General features: G+C 40.2%; 1 protein-coding gene across 1 annotated transcript; it reads right to left on the bottom strand.

The window, feature by feature from the left end:
* Positions 1-280: 280 nt before the first annotated feature.
* Positions 281-20104, bottom strand: LOC108699789 (GTP cyclohydrolase 1). Its single transcript, XM_018232356.2, has 6 exons — positions 19403-20104; positions 11831-11940; positions 7636-7691; positions 3110-3141; positions 1217-1301; positions 281-630 (listed from the first exon to the last, which is right to left on the bottom strand). Exons 1-6 carry the CDS (start codon positions 19707-19709, stop codon positions 504-506), a joined length of 717 nt encoding a protein of 238 aa, XP_018087845.1. The 5' UTR covers positions 19710-20104; the 3' UTR covers positions 281-503.
* Positions 20105-20834: the final 730 nt, after the last annotated feature.

Genomic DNA, 20834 nt, shown 5'->3' with positions numbered 1-20834 from the left:
CCAAATTCTCGTGTGCGCAGCAAGTATGTCAGAACGTATGGACGTAATTTCTAGGGCGACATTTTTTTGATACAGCGACCGCATGCTCAGTCATCATTCGCATACGAAGATACGCATAATACTCGTGCCACAATATGTCGCAGAAAATGCCTTTTTTAAAGCATTTCTTTGACACAGATAGGCTCATTAATCTTGTTGAAGAACATCCAGCCCGAGTGGGCGGAGAAAGCACCGTGGTGCACTATGGGATGCAAATCGCTCGGAGGCTGAAGTTGCTTGAAATCTTTGCTTGCAAAAAGATGATCACCTTGTTGCCGAAACTCACTTTTTAAAAATCACTGGAGACAAATTTCCCCCGTGTGTCACTACCCTTATGCTTTGTGGCTAGCCACTGTGTTTTTTTAAACAGACAGGACAAACAATGCAGCCAGGTGTAAATACAATCAGACAGTTCCAGTATACAATACAACGTTTTGAGCAGGTGGAGGCCTTTGGCATGGGAATCAACTTCTGATGAGCATTAAGAACTCTTCCCGAGTCTTTGGATCTTCCCGAAAGACCCCGAGCATGGTACTTGTTACAGTTTTACTGTTCATTTTCTGGACACCTCGCATTACCATGCACATGTGCCTAAAAGAAATGTTAAAATATATTATATGAACTTTCCAATCATTAGGAACTGCATGTTATTCATTAGATGAAGACTGATTTGATTACCTTTTATCACTTATGGCTCAATGCATGAAGTATATAAAAATTCTCACCACCGCACTCCTGTATATTTACTCCTCTGCTTCCTGATGAAGGGTGGGTAAACCCCCCCCCGAAACGTTGATCTTAGTGGTGGCACAATAAACTTGGGTTAACCCCCATCTGCTTGAAGATAAAGTGTGTGCGGATCCGTATTTTTCTATATTCCTCAATGCATGAAGAGCAGAGAGGAATTGGGCTGAAATAGTCCCTTCTCTATATACAGTATCATAAGTTTCTCCATATTTACTTAAGTCTATGTTATGGGGGAGGAACTTATTATACAGAAGAAGAAGTGCACAAAGAAAGGCAAAATGTCCCATGTGGTTAAGTTATAACATTGCATTACCAATGTAATGACACATAAAAAAAAATGAACATGACTAAAACTCTGTATGAATTTATTTGGATGAAATGTGATTTTACTCCTTTTGCTTATATGTTTAAAAATAATGTACCAACTTACGTTGCTTCGATCACCACTCCAACCCCAGAGGGATGTACGGCTTCTGTAATTGCTTTGGCGATTTGTTTTGTAAGGCGTTCTTGAACTGCAAAAATAGCAAATAAATAAAAGTAAGTTCTTCCAATGTCCATTGCGACCAAAATAAAAATAGGTATGGTCACTTCTGGCAGTACTTTCATGGGCCAGTGCAGTTATGGGAACGTCCCATCAATATCATGCAGGGCCGGAACTAGGGGTAGACAAGGTAGGCATGTGCCTAGGGCTCAAAAGCTAGGGGGCGCCAGCCATGTACCTTCTGTTGACTACCCCATGTCTGTCCCCCGCTCTCCAACAGTCTCTTCTTTTTGGGGCGTGTATTTGTGCTTCAGCGCATGACTAGGGTAACTGGCAGGCCTGGCCCTGATATTATGTAAAACATATGCAAAACAGTAGAGCTTTATAGCGCACTCTCTCTCTACAGAAAAAGCCTTGTTAGCTGTCCATGGTATGAACAATTCCAAAATTATAATATAAAATACTATATTGGCTTCTAAAAGGGGTGGTTTATCTTTAAGATAACTTTTAATACGTTATAGTTTTTTTTAATTATTTGCCTTTTTCTTTGGACTCTTTCCAGTTTTCAAAAGGGGTTCAATGACTCCATATGAAAAACAAACACACAAATGTATTGTTATTGCTACTTGTTATCTCTCTTCTCTCTATTTAGGCCCTCTCCTATTCATATTACAGTCCCTTATTCAAATCAATGAACAGTTGCTATGGTCATTTTTTTTTACCATGCCTGATCTAATCAGAACCTAACAGAAAGAATCCCAAGGCACACAGGATAATTGCAAGCAAGCTGCCTTGCGTGTTTATTGCGAAGTTACTTTAATTTACTAAGGGTGTGCGAGAGCTATAGTTGAACTAACCAGAAACTAAACCAGCACTTTTGGGCTGAACATGAAGGTCCTAGTTATTTGATAGATAAACGGAACATTATTTTATATCCGATATGTTTTAAACTTTTAGATCTGGGCAAATAACGCAGGACAAATCGTTTCGTGATTTAGGGTTCGCTCACACGAGGAGATTCAGGGAGATTTTGTTTCCTGGTGACTAATCGCCTTGTCTTCTGAGCGACTATCTCCCTGAACTGCCTGTGTTTTTTCCCATAGGCTACAATGAAAAGTCGCACACAGGCAACTTCGGGCGACTATAGAATAAACAAAAATCTCCCCGAATCTCCTCGTGTGAACTAAAGGTGGCCATACACGGGCCGATAAAAGCTGCCGACAGACCATGTCGGCAGCTTATTGGCCCATGTATGGGGCCCCCCGACGGGCTTCACCGATCGAGATCTATCTCGATCGTATGGGACGAAAAATCCCGTCGGATCGCTGCTGCATCTATTCGTAGATGCGGTCCCGCGATCCGACCGCCCATTGCTATTCATTAGGATCCGATTGTTGGGCCCTAGGGCCCACGATCGGATCATCCCGATATTGCCCACCTCAAGGTGGGCATATTGGGGAGAGATCCGCTCGTTTGGCGACATCGCCAAATGAGCGGATCTCTCCGTGTATGGCCACCTTAACCCTTAAAGGGTTTTTTCACCTTCAAACACTTTTTTTTAGTTCAGCTGATTTCAGATAGAGCACCAGAAATAAAGACATTTTGCAATTACTTTCTATTTGTGACTATTTTTCTAATATTGAAATATAATGTTTCATTTTAACTGTTCTAAATTGATACATTTTGTTGATACATTTGTTATCTTTGTTGTCATTAAGGATTTAGAGAATCTGACGTATTACACAGGTGATGAACCACTATTGTGACAAATGAGCAAGTGTCTGGCAGTGTATTATCTGTGTCATAAGCAATAAGGGTGTATCATGTCAAGTTCCTTACCTTGTAATCTTCTGCTGTATATTTCCACAATCCTTACAACAAAAGAAATGATTTATTAGTGATATGGCTATAGAACATTGTTACAGTAATCCACCAGGCACACCTATTATCTGCCCCACTAATATACTTCATCCAGTGAATCTGTGCTTGTACAAATAGGCATAACTAGAAATGATGGGTTCCTACAGCAAAATCTATTATAGGTCATGAGACCCCATATGATTAGAGAACATGATCTGCATTCCATACTAAAAGTGAAATTGTAGGATTCCCTTTCCGTTTTCCTTACATTCAGAACCAAAGGCATTTTGTACAGACTGTGCTGAGACCAGTTGAGTTCCCTGCATTAATCAAGCAGTAAACACATAATGTCAGTGATTATCCAGTACCTTATATTGTGCTCTAATCCGAGTTACTGAGGATTACAAATGTCCCAAGCAGTTAACTGGAGCTCATACTGATTAATGCCAAGGGACTGGGAGAGGTTACAGTCTTTTCTCATGATGTTTTTGTCATATTTTCTACTCTCATTTAGGGGCCGATTCACTGAATTCGAGTGAAGGATTCGAAGTAAAAAAACTTCGAATTTCGAAGTATTTTTTGGGCTACTTCGACCACGACTTCGAATCGAAGGATTCGAAGTAAAAATCGTTCGACTATTCGATAGTCGAAGTACTGTCTCTTTAAAAAAAACTTCGACCCCCTAGTTCGCCATCTAAAAGCTACTGAAGTCAATGTTAGCCTATGGGGAAGGTCCCCATAGGCTTTCCTAAGTTTTTTTGATCGAAGGATATTCCTTCGATCGTTCGATTAAATCCTTCGAATCGAACGATTCGAAGGATTTTAATCCAAGGAATAATCCTTCGATCGTACGATCGCAGTATTTGCGCTAAATCCTTCGACTTCGATATTCGAAGTCGAAGGATTTCAATTCCTAGTCGAATATCGAGGGTTAATTAACCCTCGATATTCGACCCTTAGTGAATCAGCCCCTTAGTGATTGTTACAGTGCCCACATAAATGTTTCATCTAGGTATTTGCATTCAGTTGCCTGATACAATGCATTGAATCTTCTACAACTGTGCCCAGGAAGGGTGGTGAAGAGTTACCTAAAGCTGCACCAATAACTGCTTTCATTTTCTAAGATAATTCAGTGTATCATAGACTTGAACTTTGCTCTTGGTTTAAAGGGGTGGTTAACTTTTAGTATATAGTTATAGAATAGCTAATATTACACAACTTTCCATTTTTTCTTTAAAGTTTCTGAATTATTTGCCTTCTTTTGGATTTGTCCAGCTTTCATAAGGGGGTCACTGACCCCCATCTAAAAAAAAAAAATAGGGATGCACGGAGGATTCCATGATTCGGCTCAGGGTTCGCCTTTTTCAGCAGGATTCGGAATCCAGCCAAATCCTTGTGCCTGGCCGAACCGAACCCTAAATTGCATATGCAAATTGTGACTTTCGTCACAAAATAAGGAAGTAAAATTTTTTTTTCCACTTTTTCCTTTCCTGCATATAATTTGCATATTCAAATTAGGATTCAGATTCGTTACGGAATCTTTCACGAAGGATTCGGCCGAATCCAAAATAGTGGATTCAGTGCATCCCTCAAAAAAGCAAATGCTCTGTAAGGCTACAAATGTATTGTTATTGCCACATTTTCATTACGGATCTCTCTATCCAGGCCGTCTGCTAGTCATATTGATGTGCATGGTTTCTAGTGTAATTTGGGCCCTAGCAACCAGATTGCTAATACTGCAAACTGGAGAGCTGCTGAATAAAAACCTAAATAACTCAAAAACTACAAATTATAAAAAATAAAAACTAATTGCAAATAGTCTCCAAATATCAGCCTCCTAAAAACGCTCATGTCGATTTCAGCCCCAGGCATTAGCCTCCTTCTTTTTCGCATCCAGAACTGTTGCGTCGGCTCTATCATGAACATAATCTATGGATTTCGGTGTAGAAACAGAAGACTTTTGCATTTTGTGTGGACTGCGGATTTCAGCAGACTGATTTTGGGGGGGGTGGCCCTAGTCTAAAGCAATGGTAGATAACAACCGATACAAAGTATACCCCAGGTATTGAAACCCATAGAAGACAAGGGTAGTGTTTACTGGTATTTGAAAACAAGCATCTGGTTATTTAATATGGTTTGTAAGATGACATAAATGACTTTCAAGCTGTGTCCTGTCCAACTCTTTGAACTTCCCTGCGGCAAATCAACATTTAAGGAACCTTTGACTACTAAATTAATACAATATTGTGTCCTTTAAATACAAGTAGAATACATTTTCTTTACTGAAAAAGATGATTCTCCCTTTCTTTCACTGGACCACTCTTTAGCATTGTGAGAATAAACACAAAGATGCATTTATAGAGGGTTTGCATTATATAAAAAAAATGATCTGCAGAAAAATACAAGGATACCTGTAATCATAAGAGGAGGCATCTACCAATATTTAGCACATTTTACATATAGTGCAATAATCCATGGCAACCAAAGTTTTTTTTTTTTTTAAATTTTAATTCTTTGAGCAGCCGGCTTAACATACGTAGTCACATATTGGTTGCTATGGGTATATGCAAATCTGCTCAATATTAGTAAAAGAGCAGGACTGATTTCTTGTGAAAATGACTACAAACTTGAATTCTATAACATTGCCACTCTGTGCCTACTTTAATACTGACCTATTCTCTTTCCCTGCATGCTACTGTAATAGTAAATGTCAAACTTAATTGGAAAGAGCCAACACTGAGTAGGTCAAATGTAGCAAAAACGGGAAAATCTTAAGCAAATAATCTTTCTTTCAGCATAAGATGAACAAAGACTGAACAGAAGAGAACAGAACATGTGGATGGCTGCCACCTTGCATGGTTACTGTGGCACTTGCAAACCCAAATCTGTGCTGTATTAAATAATCAGTAACACCAAAAAATGAAAGTGTTTTAAGGAAAGACATTATAATCTACTGGTGCCCTGCACTGACAAAACTGGTGTGTTTGCTTTAGAAAAACAACTATAGTTTATATAATCAAACTGCTGTGTAGCCATGGTGGAAGCCATTAAAGCACAGGACATCGAGTAGATAACAGATAAGTTCTGAAGAATCCTATTGTATACTACCAATCGTATCTGTAATCTGCTGTGTATCCTGTGCCTTTTCTCCTTTTTCAGCTTTGAATGGCTGCCCCCATGGCTACACAGCAGCTTGTTTATATAAACTAAAGTAGTACTTAGCTGTTATCTACTGTGTATCCTGTGCTTGAATGGCTGCCCCATGGCTACACAGCAGCTTGTTTATATAAACTATAGTAGTACTTATCTGTTATCTACTGTGTATCCTGTGCTTGAATGGCTGCCCCCATGGCTACACAGCTTGTTTATGTAAACTATAGTAGTACTTATCTGTTATCTACTGTGTATCCTGTGCTTGAATGGCTGCCCCATGGCTACACAGCAGCTTGTTTATGGAAACTATAGTAGTGTTTCTGAAACAATTACGTCAGTTTTACCAGTGCAGCACAACAATACATTATATTTTCATTACTTTAGGCCAACGTAGGTTTTTTTTTGGTGTTAATGTTCCTTTAAGCAGCTGCTTCTACTTGCAGTACTATCAGCTCAGGAAATCCCACATCTGGCTAATACCGGCAGTGCACTAAAGCCAATGCCACATGAGGGCTGATCTCGGCCTGCAGAAAAAAGCAGGCCATGGATCAGCTCCTACGATGGCATCTTTTTTTCTTCCCCTGCACCCAGAAAGACTAGCACAGATAGTTACAGGTTGCCTGTACATCATAATTAGGAGTATATTTATTTGAGAGCAAAACAAATCAATAAAGATACACATGACTTTACTGTATATAGGCTACTGGCTCGGTCCATTTTTACATGCAGTAGCACATTGAAGATGTGGCTGAATTACAACTTTTCAAAGATACTTAGTGGGGTTATTTATTAAATTACGATTTTTTTTTATGGTCGGACTTTTAAAGGGGAAAAATACAAATTTTTCATAGGAAAAAAATAAACTTTTTTTTCAAGACTTATTAAACCCAGACGGTGTTAAAAGTCTGAATAAAAAAAGTACTCCATCTCGGACCTGCTGAGTTCATGTAGAAGCCAATGGCAGATGTCCCATTGACCTTTTGCAAACATCCTGATCTGCGCTGGGTTTCGTTCAATAATCTGAAGATTTTGAGGTTTTGGGCGTCAAATCCAAAAAAGTCGCAGGTTTCAGATGTCAAATCTGACAAACTCACAGTTTTTGAGCGACAAATCAGAAAATAAATCATACGATTTGGATTTTTTCACAGTTTTATTCAGTCTTTTTCCCGCACAAGAAATTTTTATGAAAATTTATTGATAAATAGGGGGGGGGGAAGTCCATGTGAATTGGTGATTTTCAGAAAATAGAGACAACATATAGGGTTTTGATAAATAACCCCTTTAAATAAGAGTTCTGTCATGGCTTTAAAATCAAAGATTAAACATTAAAATCTGACAAATGTGTCACTCACCTGGCAAGTTTGCTGAGGCCAAGCACCTGCTTGTTTGGAAGATATCCTATGTGTACCTACAAATGTTACAAAACACACAAATGTCATTTGCATGTTTAATAATACAGGAATTGCTGGATCAGGTTGTGATTCCGATATCCGGTTCCCAAACTTTATGTCCTCAGATCAAGTGAGGTTGCATACCAATAAATATATTCCAATATATACGCCAATGCAGGAACTATGCTGCTACATTATTTATTTAACACTTAAATAAATAATATAGCAGCATAGTTCCTGCATTGGCGTATTTGTTCCCGAATATATTTATTGGTATGTCATTTGCATGTTTCACAACCCAAATGAATACTGAGCAAAATCTGCAGAATTGTGATAATCACATTAATATGCAGTGGTCTGAACCCCTGAAAATTGTCAAATTACAAGTTCGAATCTCCGGAGCGTTGTTTTCCCAGTCCAGCGATCACTAGGGCTCTCCTCTGCCCACAAAAAAGACAATATAAAAGATTGGATCGCTGCCTCAAAAACCACAGATTATTGAGGGGAAAAAACAGAAAATACAAATAATATAGTGTATTTTATAAAAAAAAAAAAAAAGGGACACCCTTGGTGCTTCTTATATATTTAATCCTCCATAAGTGAAAAAATAGTATCATATGGTGATTTTAGTAAGTGAATAAAAAAAATTGCAAAAAAAAATAAAGGAGAATTACAAAAACTATAAAAAAGAAAAAAAATGAGAAAAGAAGTGTCAAAATAGGATCCACACTCCACAGTGCTGCCGAAGGCTTGTATTGTAATTTAGTGAAAACCAGAACTTAAAACCGCACTATTCCCGGTGGTATATTATACTCACAAAACATGAGTTAATGCAGGCGTTGGATATATAGAGGATTTGCTCTGCTCCCAATCTTCTTTGTTCCTTGCTTGGGCATAAAAAAAAAGTGACGCTTCCGCAGCTCCCAAAATTGGTAGTCCTTGCTAACGCGTTTCGCTGACTGCCATCTTTCCCCCTCCTCCACACAGCCTTTATGCCCAAGCAAGGTACAAAGAAGATTGGGAGCAAACAAATCATCTAATATATCCAACACCTGCATTAACTCATGTCTTGTGAGTATAATATAACACCGGGAATAGTGCAGTTTTAAGTTCTGGTTTTCACGAAATTACAATACAAGCCATCGGCAGCGCTGTGAAGTGTGGATCCTATTTTGACACTTTTTTTCTTTTTTTAAAGTTTTATAATTTTCCTTTTTTATTTTTTTCCATTTTTCATTTTTTTGCAATTTTTTTATTCACTTACTAAAATCACCCTATGATACTATTTTTTCACTTATGGAGGATATTTTTGTATCCCCTGAAAATTGATACTGTATATCGGAGACAGAATAGTCAAGTAGTATGTAACCACACAAAAATGCCTTCAGTATGTTGACTGAATGATTGACTTCAGGGGCACACATATAGAGGAAGAGGACCCTGCAAATGCTGGGAGGCCCTTGAGATAAATGGGACCCCAGGGGTTCACTGACGGAGTTCAATATTTGTTTAAGGAAAATGTCTTACTTCCTAAATAAAAGGACTAATACACCATTTCTGTTTGCTAAATTAAGATGAGTGAGGTAGCCTGGTGGATGGAAAATGCCTTTATGTTTCCATTTTTCTGCTGTGAAAGATTATAATCCACTTCTCAATAGGAGTTGCCCTATTGCTTCTCCATAAACAGCTGCAGAACTGGAATCCTAGTGTTCAGTAAATGGAAAAAAACAGCACAATCTGCCTGAACTGAGCTATACTCTGACTACTTCACTGAGAGAATATATGTAAAACATAAACAGCTTTAAAAGGAGAAGGAAACCCTAAAAATGAATGTGGCTAAAAATTCCATATTTTATATACTGAACTCATTGCACCAGCCTAAAGTTTCAGCTTGTCAATAGCAGCAATGATCCAGGACTTCAAACTTGTCACAGGGGGTCACCATCTTGGAAAGTGTCTGTGATACTCACATACTCAGTGGGCTCTGATTGGCTGTTGAGAAGCTAAGCTTAGGGGTCGTCACTAATTATTCAGCAGAAAATGAGTTTGGCCTGTAATATAAGCTCATGCTACAGGGCTGAATGCTAATTGCACTTATTTCTGTGCTGCCATGTAGTAATTATCTGTATTAATTACTAATTGGCCTTATATTGTAACTAGGGATGCACCGAATCCAGGATTCGGCCTTTTGTAGCCGGTTTCGGCCGAATCCAAAATAGTGGATTTGTTGCATTTCTATTCAATGTGTACTGTATCTTGTGAGTGGGTCCCTAAGCTCAGTAAGTGACAGCAGCACAGAGCATGTGCAGTGAAAAGAAGATGGGAAGCTACTGGGGCATCTTTGGAGACACAGATCTTTACTGCTAAAGGGCTGTAGTTGCCTTGGGTTGGTACACAGGCCCAAAACATAATGTACAACATTTCTAGCTACTTCTTTAGTCAGGCTTTAGTTCTCCTTTAAGGGTCAGGGCACACTGGCAGATTTAGGGAGATTGCTTGTCTGGCGACTTTGGAAGACGACTCACACCGAGTACCATCCTGCCGGCGATTTACATTTTAGCCAGCGGGAATGCAGGGGAGGCAGTTCGGGGAGATGTCGCCCGAAGAAGAGGAGATTTGTTGCCGGGTGACTAATCTCCCTGAATCTGCCTGTGTGCTCTGACCCTAAACAAGATATTACAATGGTTACTCATGGATTATCACTGTACGGATTCAACCCACTTTATGTTGCCTTTCTACATGTCTGAGATGTCAGAGATGCCCAAATTGGAAACAGAAAAAGATCAAGCCTGTCTAGGCTAATCTAGTCTAATTTGACCCCTTGATAAGGTCTCTAGAAGGGAGTAATTTGGTTTAATATCAGAGTTAACCCTCAGGCTCTGTTTTCGTTAAGAAATGTTTTTTTAATTTAAAAATGTCAGTAGCTATTAGATCAGCCACAGATAGAAGGAAAGGCCAGGTCACAAAAACAGCAAAGAACCAGGACAGTATTGTTGCTTCCTTTTTCTCCCAAAGATTATTCATCAGTATTAATCAGTTTTTGCTAAGAATAAGGAGGTGTTTTATCAACATTCATATTTTAATTTGTACCACAATTCAAAATTTGTTTGCACAAAAATTCACAAATTAGAATTATATTTTCAAAAACTCAAATGTTTGGTATTTATTAAGCACTCAATGGGCTTTGTCCAGGGCCGGAACTAGGGGTAGGCAGAACTCGAGTCTTTCAAGTATTTTTTCACAATTCAATTGAGGTTTTTATATTCAGATTGTTTAATAAATAAAAAGTCATTAGAGTTTTTTTTTTAATTGGAAGTATATTCAAAGGAAAAATTCAATTTTTGATAAATACGCCCATAGGGGAGCTGAAATGTTATCCATTGTTACCCTGCATTATATTTTAATTAACAGGCTTAATGGGACGTTACACAAAAACCCATCTTCAGCTAATTGGTTATTCAAATCAAAGCCCAGTAAGCCAACTGTCAGTCTCATGGGGGTGGGGATTCATTTTGAAAACCAAGTTCTCTCTATCTGTGCCTCCCTATTAATAGAGATAGAGAGTTCTATTATTTGCTGCTGCAGCAATGCCTCTGTGCAGCCAATACTTGTGGCCACAAGCTGGAAGAGGTTCAAACCAACATGGGTTTTGTGCAGAATATATTGCACTTTTGTTTAATAATGTATATAATTTAATGCACATAATTTAAAGGGGAAATGCTGAAGGGAAAGTGATCCAGTTGCCTTTTTCTATTGGAGACGGCAGCACTGGATTCCTATCATATAAAGACAATTAAACATAGAGTATTTTGTCAGTGCTTGTGTTACTTCTGTATCTATGTTAATCTGTGTAGCCTTTCAGATTAAACATTGTGGGTTTAATACAAATACTTTTAATCTTTTTTTTTCCCCTTAAAACATTGCTTTTATTTCAGGTAGAGAAAATGAAAAATAAACAAAAAAGCAAAGCTAAACGTATCATTTATTTCCTTCCCAGAACACAGCTCAATAAACAGGTATAACTTTGTTTCTTATAATTATGGGGCTGTTGGAAAAGAGATGTGTAACAAAAGAGGGGAAAGTCATTTCTTAATCAATTTAAAAAAAAACAGCACTAATTATAATTACTGAAAGCTTTCTGCAGTCACTATATTACCTTTCCAATGAATGGGACTAAATGATGCTCGCACATGGAAAACATGTCAATGTCTTTAACTATCACCATTTCATCGTGGTCCTCATCAAATATGGCATCATTCAATACATCTGCAAAGAAAGAAATATGGAATTGATTATAGGATTCTAGAACAGTGATATTCTGTTCTCTAAAAATTCACCAAGATATTAATTGCTGTTAACATGCCCATATAGGGGCACATATTGCCTGCCAATTTGGTTTGAGGGCAGAGAATATATGAATGACGGTCCATTATTAACCTCTAGGTAGTCCATTTATGCCCTACAGCCCCTTATATACTGAGCAGCCGACACTGGTTATTTATCAAAATTCTAATTTTTCTTATTTTATTTAAAAAAAAAAAAAAAAGTCAGACCAAACTAGAATCCACAATTTGACCTTATTAATTATTAAAAAAGCTTGATACTATTGGATCGGGGGAAAATTTGAGCGAAAATCCAAATTGTATGATTTTGTTTTTCCTTGGGAAAAAGCCCACATTTTTAGGATTTCTGCCCAAAAAAGCCTAAAACGGTTGTATTTTCTGGCTAAATCCAGTGCAGACAACAGAAACCTCCAAATAGGAAAGGGACCTTTCCCAATGATTTATATCCAACCTCAGCAGGTCTGAGATGGCGGCTATACGGATTCTGGCTTTTTGCAGCCTCAGGGTATAATAAATCTCGAAAAATTTGTTTTTTTCGCACTAAATAATTCTGATTTTAAACTTAAAATTGAATTTTTCGAGGGAAAAGACGTCAGCGTTTTTTGAGTACCGCTACAATCTATCTCCTTCGCTAGCGAATTTTCGCATGCTCCCGTTAGTAAATCAGCGAAGTTCTGATATGATGTCACGCTGGTGAATTTTCACCAGCGTTAATCACATCGCCCTTTAGTAAATTTGCCCTTGAGGGTCTTCTCTATAATGCATTATTCCCAACCCCGCCCCCCCATTAAACCTACACCAACACTACCACAGTAATTTCATAAATGAAATTTTTAGAAGTCTTTGAGTGGATGAACCAGTGATTTAAACCTTCATCTTCCACCTTTGTCACAATTAAGCTGGTCATAGATGTTGAGATTTTTAAAAGATCAGATCCTGATCGTGAGACCACGATCTTCTCAGAACGATTGTACGAATTTACCATCAACTAAAAAGACCAATTTGCCAGGAAAACAAAAGGGAGCTGCCTGCTTGGCCCTGCAAACATAGATAGGGGCCGACAAAGATTTTTTTGACCTGGCCGATCAATTTCCTAACAGATGTCGGCCGAAAAATCGTAAGATGTACTATCGTTTGAATCCCACTAACCGAACGATAATTTCAAAGGATTGGTCGGGCTTCCCTGAAATCGGTTGTTCGACAAGAAGAATCGTTGCGTCTATGGGGAGCTTAAGACCCCCTTCCTGCTGAATAACCACAAACATATCTCTTGGGATTTGCACATCTAAATACAAATTTGTGTATATGTCACAATTCCTGCATTTGTGTTACTGTCTCGTCACTTTTGTCGATGCTGACAAATAAGAGCATCATGCCTCCAAAATAAACCCAAAGTCTGTTTCTGTAATGTTGCAACAAATCCCATTTCAGTGACAGCATTATGACTACATTGCTCACAGTCTAAGGATTAATAAAGATTTATCTCATGCCACATTTAATAATCTGAAGATGTGTAATATATATGTAGCAGGACAGGCAAGGAGTTAAATTGAAATACTGGTGCCTTGATTCAGCCCCCTTAATTTATTCACAGCCCCCACTCTCATATCTCGGAAACCTGGTTTGTGGAAGAGGACACAATATGATACCAGAAAAGTATAATTCCCTGTATGCCATCAGCTAGCCCTGGTAACCGTGGAAAAGCAAAACAGTGTCATTTTCATCTCTTTCATTACATTAAATTCCAACATGAATGCCACGTGCTATTTGCCTTTCCTTTTAGAATGAATTAGTGGGACTGGAAACTGAGCAATGAATTGAAATGAGCAGTCAACAAGGTAAACAATATCCTCTGGTTGTTGGTTATTTTTAGAGAAACTGCTTTATTCATATGCAATAGTAAAAAGCTGAATGGTGGGCTTCATTTATTATTTTGTGGGATGTTTGTTTTTTTTAATTGTAACTGGCCAAAATATTTTATATTGTTTCCTTTATGACAAATATGTGTGGTTTTAAAACTGGGAAATTGACTATAAATGGATTTGAGTATGAGGCCACTATGGCTCTACAGCTATTGTTAAACTACAATTTCTGCTGATAGACATAGAGCTGGGGGTCTATGAGTTGTTCATCTTTCAGTTACAGATTTGCCATTTTCTATTCGAATGCAATTGAGAGTAAATGGGTAGAACGTCGAGGCAATGACGGGTCCTAAATATGATTCCAGCTAACCATCTGAAAGTACGTACTTTGTTTGTATTGGTTCATCCCAAAGCATTGCGTGTTTCCATCTCAGTGATCATCCCCCAATACAAAGAGTATCAAATCTGAAAACCAAGAGGTAACATTTCATGTCTAACTAAACAAACACCAGATGTTCCTGGACAGAAAACACATACGCTTTTTTTTTTTTATGAGCCCAACACAGTGACAAGTGGATAAAAGGGAAAATAGAAAGACAGATGGTTTCTCTGCACTTACAGTTATGGAGACACATGAATTTAATACATCCCCACATAGCAACCGTGTTCCTTCTCATTATCATTCTAGTACAGCTTCCATGCAACTACCATTCCCAGAATTTTATTCTAGTCAATGAAACAGTCACCGAAAATACATCTGGCAAAAAGATTCTGAATGGATCTGGCATGGATTATTTTAAAATTATATTTAGAATTTTGTTTTTTCAGAGAATCATAACCCATTATCTATGCTTGGTGGTGGTGGGGGGGGGCTAGATAAGATTTAGGCTCAGCTCTAGGAGGATCCTTGTAGCCTTTGGGGAGTGTTAAGCTGGCCATAGATGCAAAGATCCCATAGTTCGAATCCACGAACAATCTGACTTCCCCATCTCCCGACCTGCCACTAACCATTCAGATCAAATAAAGTAGTAAAAGAACAGATCAGCCGATGTTCTGCCCCTGACAGCAATCGTACGAAAGTTTACGTCCGACAAAAGCTGGTGACAGTCTCCCACTGAAAATCGTACGATCAGCGATACACGCAGAGATATTATCGGCAGCCGACAGAAATCTTTTAATCTGTCCAATCGACCAAACAACCAATCTCCTTGGAACGAAAAATGTTGGGACTCTCCACACGGGGTCTGAAAATCTCACATTCATTCTGTTGCCTTTTTGAAGGGTATTGTCTATTGTCGAAATGTTGACAACACATATTTGCAGTTCTACCAATTTCCCTATGCAGAGGTCTCTTCACTTAAAGGGCAAATATATCAATTTCTTTTTTGTAAGCTTATCTCCTTTATTAGCCCAAAAAAAAGCAACTTGTGCAGTGGCTCCTGACACTATGCTAATCCCCAGGAAATACTGGTAACAGAGAAAAACTATCTTGACAGGCAGATAACAGATTCCATGTGATTGTATGCGCCTAGACAAATTAAGGGTTCAAGCACAGGCAGATTTGGGGAGATTTAGTCAACTGGCTACTAATTGCCTCTTCTGTGCAGCGACAATCTCCCCAAACTGCCTTCCCCCCTGCCTTTCTTACCAGGCAGTAACCAAACAGTTATGTCCCATGTGGCCCCCTTATAGTCACTGACTAACTCAGAGTTAGAGAGCTGAAAAGCAGGAAGTAGTGTTCTGGCTGTTATGTTAGACATCCAGTCACTCCAGCCTTTATACATTATGTTTTTGGCTTAACTAACTATATTACAAATAATTTTAATTTTGCACAGTCTATTTACCCAGCTTTTATTTTTATACTGAACTGTTCCTTTAAAAGACCTCCACTCCACAGAAAATACCAGTGTACAAAAGATTAAGAGGCGCATAAAAAGTAGGGATGAACCGAATCCAGGATTTGGTTCGGGATTTGGCCTCTTTCAACAGGATTCAGCCGAATCCTTCTGCCTGGCTGAACTGAATTTGCATTCAACTTGTGGGGCAGGGAGGGAAATTACGTGACTTTTTGTCACAAAACAAGGAAGTAAAAATGTTTTCCACTTCCCACCCCAAATGTAAATTAGGATTCGGTATCTTTCGTGAAGGATTTGGGGGTTTGGCCGAATCCAAAACAGTGGCTTTGGTACATCCCTAGTAAAAAGATCTTGATGTTACCATTGAACTGAATTGGACTTTATACCCATTTCAGCATGACCTCAATGAATAGAACATCATTTTTTTACTGTTGCTTTAATTAAGAAATATTTAAGGCACTCTAAGGCATATGGACCTTTAGGGCTGAACTCCACAGGCAATTTCGTCGGATCGTCTTGCGGTGACAAGTCGGATGTAGCTGCAGCTGTCAAAATATAATGGGACTGGACGAAAAGTCGCAGGTCAAAACTACACGATAAGACTGTCGGATGAAGACGCAGCTTTCTGGGTTCACATCTGACAGTTGTGTCAGATGGAATGTGGTTTTTACCTGCCACTTTTAGTTCAGTCCCATTATATTTTACGCCTGAGACTACATCCGACTTATCGTATGCATTTTGTCGCCATTAGATGATCCAACGCCTGTGGAGTTCAGCCTTTAGGAAACTGGCAGCAATCACTCTCACTGTGTGTAAAAATAAAAACTAGGTAAATAAATAGGCTGTTTCTAATATAGTTAGTTAGCCCAAAATGTAATGTATAAAGGCCCATGTGAACAGCCACATATAAAACTGTCCTATTTTATAACTGCAAAAAAAAGCCCTGTATGCTACTGCCCTTTGATGCATAAACTATACCCTGAAATAATGTCACTTACAGTTTATAAATATGTCAGTGCAGTGTGGCAGTTAGACTTGAACAAGTTTCTACACTACACTACAATGAAGATACTAATGACAATGAAAATCTCTTAGCATTATTTGGCAAGGCGACAGCTTCACCTGAGCCCTTCATCAGCGCTATTTGTTATTCTAATAGAAAACGATACACGTGAGGAAGCCAATAAATAAATCCATATAAAAAGGTATGCAGTGTCTGGGGAAAAAAAACAGAACTATGAGCAACAGGTTCATGGCAAGTTACACATCCCCACGGTCATTAGGGCAACAACAAACCTTTGGCCTTCATTTAATCAAATTGTACTCTCTCCTGAAAAGTAACACCTCCCACTCGATTGGTCCATAGCGAAAGACAAAACAAAGGGTAACTTTCCCTCTCAGAATGTCTCTGTAGCCAGTATCTTGCTACTGTGTGTAAAACACAGTAGCTAGTTGCATTATGAGAGGGAAAGTTACCCTTTGTTTTGTGTTTTGCTATGGACCAATCAGTGGGAGGTGTTACTCCCAGTATCCAATAGTATACCACACATAAACCCCATTATGTAGAGCCCCAACAACCCTGAGCATACATGACATTTCCAGATACCATTTTCATTAGCTGCTTTCACTTATTTTGTTGATTTGTTATACTGTAAGTGCACCATTACTATCTGCAATTAAATTTATAGTGTGTGTCGTTGAGTGGAGAATTTACAATTAGCCAGATCAAGTTACTACTGGATGATGCTGTTACTAGTTACTAGAGAATGGACAATGCTGTTGCTAGTTACTAGAGACTCGCTGTTGCTAGTTACTAGATGACACTGTTGCTAGTTACAAGTGACCGGATGACGCTGTTGCTAGTTACTAGAGACTGGACGATGCTGTTGCTAGTTACTAGAGACTTAACGATGCTGTTGCTAGTTGCTAGAGACCGGATGACGCTGTTGCTAGTTACTAGAGACTGGACGATGCTATTGCTAGTTGCTAGAGACTGGGTGACGCTGTTGCTAGTTACTAGAGACTGGGTGACGCTGTTGCTAGTTACTAGAGACTGGACGATGCTATTGCTAGTTGCTAGAGACTGGGTGACGCTGTTGCTAGTTACTAGAGACTGGGTGACGCTGTTGCTAGTTACTAGAGACTGGGTGACGCTGTTGCTAGTTACTAGAGACTGGGTGACGCTGTTGCTAGTTACTAGAGACTGGGTGACGCTGTTGCTAGTTACTAGAGACTGGATGATGCTGTTAGAGACTGGGTGATGCTGTTGCTAGTTACTAGAGACTGGGTGATGCTGTTGCTAGTTACTAGAGACTGGACAATGCTGTTGCTAGTTACTAGAGACTAGACGACTCGCTGTTGCTAGTTACTAGTGACCGGATGACGCTGTTGCTAGTTACTAGTGACCGGATGATGCTGTTGCTAGTTACTAGTGACCGGATGATGCTGTTGCTAGTTACTAGTGACCGGATGATGCTGTTGCTAGTTACTAGAGACTGGACAATGCTGTTGCTAGTTGCTTGAGACCGGATGAAGCTGTTGCTAGTTACTAGAGACTTGACGATGCTGTTGCTAGTTACTAGAGACTGGGTGATGCTGTTGCTAGTTACTAGAGACTGGACAATGCTGTTGCTAGTTACTAGAGACTAGACGACTCGCTGTTGCTAGTTACTAGTGACCGGATGACGCTGTTGCTAGTTACTAGTGACCGGATGATGCTGTTGCTAGTTACTAGTGACCGGATGATGCTGTTGCTAGTTACTAGAGACTGGACAATGCTGTTGCTAGTTGCTTGAGACCGGATGAAGCTGTTGCTAGTTACTAGAGACTTGACGATGCTGTTGCTAGTTACTAGAGACTGGGTGATGCTGTTGCTAGTTACTAGAGACTGGGTGACGCTGTTGCTAGTTACTAGAGACTGGGTGACGCTGTTGCTAGTTGCTTGAGACCGGATGAAGCTGTTGCTAGTTACTAGAGACTTGACGATGCTGTTGCTAGTTACTAGAGACTGGGTGACGCTGTTGCTAGTTGCTTGAGACCGGATGAAGCTGTTGCTAGTTACTAGAGACTTGACGATGCTGTTGCTAGTTACTAGAGACTGGGTGACGCTGTTGCTAGTTGCTTGAGACCGGATGAAGCTGTTGCTAGTTACTAGAGACTTGACGATGCTGTTGCTAGTTACTAGAGCAGGGTTCTCCAACCTTTTAAACTCGTGAGCAACATTCAGAAGTAAAAGGAGTTGGGGAGCAACACAAGCATGACAATTTTTCTTGGGGTGCCAAATAAGTGCTGTGATTTAGTTGCCATTTAGTAGCCCCTATGTGGATTGTCAGCCTACATTGAGACTCTGTTTGGCAGTGAACCTGGTTTTTATACAACCAAAACTTGCCTCCAAGCCTGGAATTCAAAAATAAGCTCCTGCTTTGAGGCCACTGAGAGCAACATCCAAGGGGTTGGAGAGCAACATGTTACTCACGAGCTACTGGTTGAGGATCACTGGTCTAGAGACTGGGTGAAGCTGTAGCTAGTTAGTAGAGACAGGTAATAGTGAGCCAGTAAGGGGAGGAGGTGCCAGTGAGGAGGAGCCAGTCAGACAGTAACACAGACAGAGGCAGGTGGGGGGGGGCGCCAGTGCTGAGGGGGCGCCAGTGCGGGGGAGGGAATGTACCTGACAGGGTCTCCTGATATCCCTTAGTGAAGTACTTCATGGCGGTCGCTGCTCTCCAGGGGGTTTTGCGCAATCCCTGCCGGTCAGGATCCTCTCCCAGTGCCCGGAGGATGGAGCCATAAGCCGTGACCAGTGACGGCAGATTGAGCTCGTTGTCCTCCTCTCTCCGGGTATCCGGGATTGTCTGGTCAGCTCTGCCGCCCACATCCCTCCGGCTCCCCGCCGCCTCCTCCTTCTCCTCCCGCAAGAAGCCGTTGCAGTTGAGCGCTCTCTGTTCTATCGGTGCCCGGGACCTGGCGGGGTCCATCACGTGGGACTCTCCGCTCCCCTGGGCTGCGGAGCCGAACTACTCCTGTAATGCCTTAAACTTGCCTCATAACAGTGACAGGATTGCGCGTCAGTAATGGCCGGACACTGTGCTCGGCAGATCAGTCTGTGGGTACTCGGTGCCCTCACCTGCCAACGCTCTATGGCCTGACACCCGCAGTGATTCGCTTCTATCCCAGGGCATTGAATGAATACTGGTAATTCTGAGGCGACAAACTCTTACACAACTTGGAATGGGAGTTTATGTGCCACTGCCCAAACCTCCCAAGCGCTCAGGTAAAAGAACAGCGTCTTGTGCTAAGCTTCCCGTCCCTCTCCTGTACCATCTAGTGCACTGCTACCCAAGCTTCTCACTAGCGCTCCCTTCCCGGCTCATTTTATACAGTTCCCCTTAGCCGAACCTCAGGTGGATGCCCATTGGCCGCGGCGCCGTGTACGTCACAGGAGGACTGTGCCTCTCAGGATCAAAGAGAGCAAGGAGGCTGTGATGTGAGGTGTCGGTGTGACGGGGAGACAGACAGGGAGGTACCCTGCGTTTCACTGGTTATCGGCCCCAGGCGAGCTCCCCTCAAAGCAGACAACCTCGCTTCTATAGTAATGGACTTTCCCATTTCTTATGCAAATGTGACTGGAATTCCCCGTATTGCAGTTCCTTGTGCCTTCGATTATTACTAGTGAAACATAAAGGGCAAATACAGGTGAATATCAGCTTTCCTACATACACAGTAGCAAGCTTTAGAAATCACGGCCCCGCCCACCCTCACGGCCAAGCCCCACCCCATATCCCGCCCACTCCACATCACAGTTAAAAGACCACACAGACATCAGCTCCTAAAAAAGTAACCCCCCCCCACACACAAGTTAGAAAAAGCTATTGATGGTTAGGGCCCCCTTATAAGTTAAAAAAATTTAAATTTTTTTTTTTTAATGTTTTTAAAAAAACATTGGTGGCGAGAGCCCCTTACAAGCTAAAAAAAAAAAATTGGTGCCCCAAAAAAATTAAAAAAACATTTTTTAAATTTTTTTTTAAAAAAAAACATTGGTGGCAAGGGCCCCTTACAAGTTAAAAAAAATTGGGACCCCCAAAAAAATGTAAAAAAAGTTT

The sequence above is a fragment of the Xenopus laevis genome, chromosome 8S (genome assembly GCF_017654675.1).
Source record: "Xenopus laevis strain J_2021 chromosome 8S, Xenopus_laevis_v10.1, whole genome shotgun sequence".
Lineage (NCBI taxonomy): Eukaryota > Metazoa > Chordata > Amphibia > Anura > Pipidae > Xenopus > Xenopus laevis.
This window is presented reverse-complemented; position numbering and strand designations above follow the sequence as displayed.